Source organism: Chrysochloris asiatica, unplaced genomic scaffold, assembly GCF_000296735.1.
Source record: "Chrysochloris asiatica unplaced genomic scaffold, ChrAsi1.0 scaffold00005, whole genome shotgun sequence".
In the NCBI taxonomy this organism is placed as follows: Eukaryota; Metazoa; Chordata; class Mammalia; order Afrosoricida; family Chrysochloridae; genus Chrysochloris; species Chrysochloris asiatica.
The window spans coordinates 19,484,196-19,490,195 of NW_006408523.1; the positions used below are offsets into that span (position 1 = coordinate 19,484,196).

The window sequence follows — 6,000 nt, forward strand, 5'->3', positions numbered from 1 at the left end:
TTGACAGAGAGGAAGAAAACACATCTACTCTTTTGAGGCCTGTGTATTTTCTTGGGAGAAGCTGCCTACAAAATGTGTCCTTTTATCTTTGGATTGCTATTGGGGGAATCTCTTTTGGCAGTACAACCCTATAAATAATTTCTGCAACTCAAAAATGCCATGATTCACAGGGATTTTTCCCCACCTCCATTTCTCTGACTGTTTAAAGACGAGAAGGCTGTTCCGTGTCCACAAACTTTAAGTCTCCTCCACAAAACGAGACCCAAAATGTGCATATGTGAGCAAAAAAAAAAATTCATCATTGAAGTTTAAGGAAGAAGTTGTTTATAAATATCTGTGGAGGCATCAAAAATGGAAAACAGGAGAGTGCTGTGGATTCTTTATGAGGCTCTTTGGAAAATTCTCAGAGTAACTCACAACAATTCAACAAGATTTCATCACTACAAGTCATTGGAGAAGCCAAGTTGGAACAATCTTTAACAGGGATATCCCTTACACTATACCAGAAGGCTTTCAGAATATAAAAGAAGACAACTTGCTAATAGAGGTTTTGTCATAATAACTTCTGACACTCGCTGTACCAATATCTCCATTACAAAAGCCACTTAAAGGTCTTACCTATAAAGAGATTCCACTCGGTGTCGAGATCAGCCTGATTCGCCAAGCACCCCTTCATTACGTTGAGGCAGTAGTTATTGCACGGTCTCACAGAGGGAAGTCCGCGGCAGTATGGGCAGTACAACATCTTCATGAGAGCGCGAATGCACCCAGGGGTTGGGCTGACCTGTAGATTTATGGGAAAGAAATAATAATCAGAAACAAAAAGAATGGATAGGAGAAAGAAAGAGGTAAGTCACAGTTTCCTGTTAAAAAAAAAGAAAGAAAGAAAAGTGGTTAAGTGGCTTTAGCAATAGAGCAAAAGGCAAGAGGAACTATGAGAATCTTAACCAGAACCAGTTGCCCCTTTAAGTAGATTTTGACACAAATGATCCTGACTGTGTCAGAGTAAAAGTACGCTCCGTAGGGTTTTCAATGGCCGAATTATCAAAATTAGATCACCAGAAATTTCTTCTGAGGCACTTCTGGGTGAACTTCAACCTACAACATTTTGGTAAGCAGACAAGTGTATTAGACCATTTGTGTCACCCAGGGAGTCCATCAGAATACTTGATCTTGGAACCAGTCAACTTCTAATGTATACTTCTGTTCTGCATAGCAATACAGGTGATCTCTGGATTGAAAATGAATTATGTTCCTTAGTATGTCTTTAAGTCCAATTTGGACATTTGTACATAAATCAGAACAGTTATGCACAATTCATTTCTAAGGACAGCCAACTGTCTCAGTATATACAAGTGTACATTTATATGCATGAAAACATTTATAAAACACTTCCAGATAGACTAAAATGTCTTTAATATTATAATTACATAATAATAATGTTTTGTATGTACCTCAAATTTTAATGAGGGACTTCAAAAGTTCATGGAAAATGGAATGAAAAGATAATGGGATTTTCCCACAAGCTTTACAAGCCCCTCATATAATGGGCTTTATCAGGGTTAGTTAATAACAATGGGTTGCACATAAATGGGATGTTCATAAGCCATGGACTGCCTGTTTCTTCAAATGTCCCTGTCAACATTTGATATCTATGTCATTGTGATTCCGCCCTGAAACTTAGACACAGTTTCAATGCAATATAACATGAAATGAGATAATGCACGTGGAAGCAATTTGCAAAGTTAAAAGCCCCATAAAAATGTAGGTATTATTAAAGTTTAATGACACCGTTAGAACATTTTCCAACTGGTTATTTGACCCTGTTTCTAAAGGAGGTCTGCAGATATACTTCCTTTGTATATAATTAAAAAACAAAACCAGAATCAATATCAACTTGTCTGGAATCTCTGAGACTGAGGCCTGCTTAGAAGTCGGGAACTGTGGAGGCATGATCTTCAGGCATCTGCAGCTTTGCAGTTCTGGATCCAGTGTTGAATTGTGCCCAGGATCCAAGGAGAAATCCTTGCAGTAGTTAAGAGGAGCTAATATCCAATGAGATGACTTGACAACAATGGATTAAAATATAACACAATTGAGAGAATCGCATAGGACTGAGCAGTGTTTCATTTTGTTGTATGGGTGTCTCTATAAGTTGGAACTGATGCATCTAACAACAATACTCATCCAACAACTAAGTGCTATTTGTGGTGAAAGGCAACATGATGCTCCTAAGTTAATAGATGCTAAACCAACGTCGACTTTCTTAGGTTTATTAAAATTTTTAATTTGATTTCAAAATACTATTTAAAACAGTGTGGACCAACAAACAAGGGAAAAAAATACAGAAAGCTTTCTTTTCAAGATTAGACACAACATGATTTTCATATTTGGTTGGTTGTTTTAGTCAAATAACTTGTAGGTTGCTGTATTTATGTTCCCAACCAGTAGTATTTGAACTTTTTTGTAGAGCAGTACTAAAGATCTATGGTCTTGTCTAGGTCTCCAGGTGACATCTAACTGTCATGAACATTCAGATACGGACAAAGCATGCCACTGCTGCAAAGGTGCGACAGTAGAAAATATTTCCACATGAACGGATACTTTCAACTGCATGCATAGAGCTAGTCTCTGCCATTTTATCCTTTACTTAGAAATGTTTAATGTAAGGCTTTGTTTTCTCTTAACCTTTTCATGATTTTGCACTGTATATTAGCAAATTACCTTTTCCCCCCAGAAAATAAAAGCAGTTTCATGTTTATTTATTTACTTAGCATTTGTAGTTGTCTATTTTTAGGTGTTTTTTCCTCCTCTTTCTAAAGTCTTATGAAATTTTTCAAGATTCTAGAAAACCTGGAAGATTTTTATAGTGAATATGCTTGGGGTGCTGTAGGTTAAGTACTGGACGGCTAACTGCAAGGTCAGCCTTTCAAACCCACCAGCTGATCCTCAGAAACCAATACAGGTTGCTATGAGTCTGAACTAATTTCACAACACTTAACAACAACCCCCAGACTGTAATTTAACATTTCCCTATACTTGGTAAATAACACATCTAGTCATCTGTTTATCAATCTGCCTTATTTTTCATGCTTTAAAAGTAATATTCTTTATGTTTTTTCTTTTCCTGATGACCAGGTTTGAGTTTAACAAAAAGGGATGCAATATGATTAACAACAAAAAAGTTAATGTGCTAAATATTCTCAGTCAAATAAGTGAAAACATATCATTGGACTCTATAAAAAGATTAAGGGCTTGAATTAGTATCCATGAATTATAAAATGTATTTTTAAATAAAAGTAGAATAGAACTGAGAAGTCTAGTGACTTTTGCTTTTGAGATGACAATATTACCATTGTGTTTATTCTCCAGATAGGATATGCTGTTGAAAATGACAAATTTTAAAGAATATTCTGCAGCATTGTTTTATCAATTTTATTTTAATTAATTTTTTAATTTTTATTATGAATTGAGTGAAAATTTACAAAGAATGTCATCAGTTTTGCATTCAACAAATCATAGACTTTGCTTCACCTCAATTATTGCCACTTCTTCCATGCAACAACAGTTTTCCCACTTCTTTGTGGTTCTTAGCTCCATTCTACCCCTATTCCCATCCCTTCTCAACTGTGTCCTTCAGTAATGCTGCCTTTTTGATCTTCAATGATTGGCCATTCCATTGTGGGCATACCCTACCAGTGCTGTTGTCCTCCCTACATATCTCTTGCCCGATTGGCTGAAAATTGGACCACGAGGGTGAGTTCTGTTCCAGACCTGAAGGGTAGTCACGAAACATAGTCTCGAACTCCTCCAGTTCCTTTCTGACCAGTAAGCCTGGTCTTCCTTTATAATTTGTGTTTTATTCCACATTTTCTTCCAATCTGGGACTTTCTAACATGATCCCTTTCAGAACAGTTGATAGTGGTAGCCAGACACCATTTAGTTCTTCTGGTCTCAGGGTCGCATTGACTGATGTTCACATGTTCCTTTGGTCCATTTTGTTGTTGTTAAGTGCCGTTAGGTCAGTTCCGACTCATAGTGACCCTATATAGGGTTTCCAAGGAAGGAGCAGCTGGTGAGCTTGAACCACCGATCTTGAGGTTCAAACTGACTTTGCAGTCTAGTGAATTAACCCACAGTACCACAACAGGAACTAGTTAATTCCAAGCATCTTCAAACTTTCATCACTCTCCTTTCTTCTAGCAGCGCTGGTTTTAAAACTTCTTTTATTCACAGGTATCTCAAGGCATTCACGTAAAAAAGAAGAAACAATTTATATTCTCCATACAGAATTAATGAGGAATTTCAAGTTCTTATTCATTTTATTTATTTGGATGACTGCAATCTTAAAAATCATTGTCCACAGAAAATACAGTTTCCATAGCTGCCTTGTTTATCTAGTGCTGGTATAATAGAAATATTACAATTGGGTGGCTTTAATAAAAAAAAGTAATTTGCTCACACTCTGGTACTGTAGTGGTTATGAATCGGGCTACTAACCTCAGGGTCAGCAGTTTGAAACTACCAGCTGTCCTGAGGAAGAAAGATTAAGCTTTCTGCTCCCGTAAAGATTTTCAGCCTCAGAAATGCTGCATAGGGTCGCTATGAGTCGGAACCAACTCCACGGCACATAACAACCACAACAGGAGGCTGGAGGAGTCCTGTTGTGGCGCTGTGGGCTAATGCTTCAGATTGCAAAGTCGTTTGAACTTCAAGGTCAGTGGTTCAAGCTCATCAGCTGCTCCTTGGAAACCCTATATAAGGGTCACTATGGGTCAGAATCAACTCCATGGTGCTTAACAACAGCAACAAAGGAGGCTAGAAGTCTGAATTCAGGGTCCCAGCTGTAAGGGGTGGCTTTCTATCTTTGTTGAGTCTGGAAGGAAGTCCTAACTTCTGCTCCTGGACAATCTTCATGTGTCTTGACATCTCTCTTCCTTCACCTTTATTTGCTGCTTTGTGTATTTAATCTCTTCTATGTCTCAAAGATATTGATTTAAAACACATGACACAGGGACACTGTCTTACTAACACAACAAAGAAAAACTCATTACCAAAGGGATGACAACCACAAGTAAAGGGGTAAGGACTTATACTACATAATGGGGGGACCACAGTTCAAACCCTAACAATGACCTTGCAATTTATTCTCTAAGTTTGATGCCTTTGTTATTTGAAGTGACTTTTGATCTATTCCTTCTTCAACTCTTATATATTTGGCTTCCTTGCCAGTGCTATTATATGATGCTTTGATTGTTTTTACACTGTATACCAGTATAAAACAAGGAGTACTTGTCAATATTGAAGATGCAAAGTGGGAGTCCTTAGACAGTATGCACTACCATTTTTATCTATGAAACCTGCATAACTCTGCCTACCATGCACATGATACAAAGTATTATGATGTAGGTACTCAAGGCCTGCTTTTTGAATTGTACTTTCTGTCACGTTTCCCAATTTCTTATGAATTAAGTGAGCAGTTCCTTAGGTTGGTCACACTGGTATTCAAAGAACAAAGGAGCAAAGGAGCAAAGGAGCAAAGGAGCAAGATGGTTTTCTACATGTTAGCATTCAATTGTTGCTTTTTAACTTTGTTTTCAAAGGTTATTGATTACATTAATTCCAAAGATTTTTTTAATCTTATTGGAACCAGTGCAGTTTTCTCAGTGTGACATTTCAAAAGAGTCTCCATCTTCAAGGTAACAGGCCAGCAGAGAAAATTGAACTGCCTTAAGAATTTAAAAGAACAATGTGGCTTGAGTTAAATATATCTCTCTGAGTACTTTTGGAAATGGCATCCATCCTGGTCAAATCAAGAGCATTAGAAAAACAAGGAAATGGAGAGTGGAGATCAGAGTTGAAGCTTTCATGTTCACAGGCTACATTTTTGGGGGAATTTATACAATCAATCACATGCTTATATGAAAAGAGAAAAAAAGTCCTAACTTCAAACTGAAGACTTGGGAATAAGACTTGAAAAGATTATTTAAACACCCCTGT

At 37.2% G+C, this 6,000-nt stretch overlaps 1 protein-coding gene across 1 annotated transcript in view; it reads right to left on the reverse strand.

The window, feature by feature from the left end:
- The window catches only part of GPC6 (glypican 6), a 1,623,644-nt gene that overhangs the window by 516,388 nt on the left and 1,101,256 nt on the right, over positions 1-6,000 (reverse strand). Inside the window, 1 exon segment of the mRNA XM_006832006.1 lies at positions 619-784. Coding sequence (XP_006832069.1) covers positions 619-784 — 166 coding nt within the window.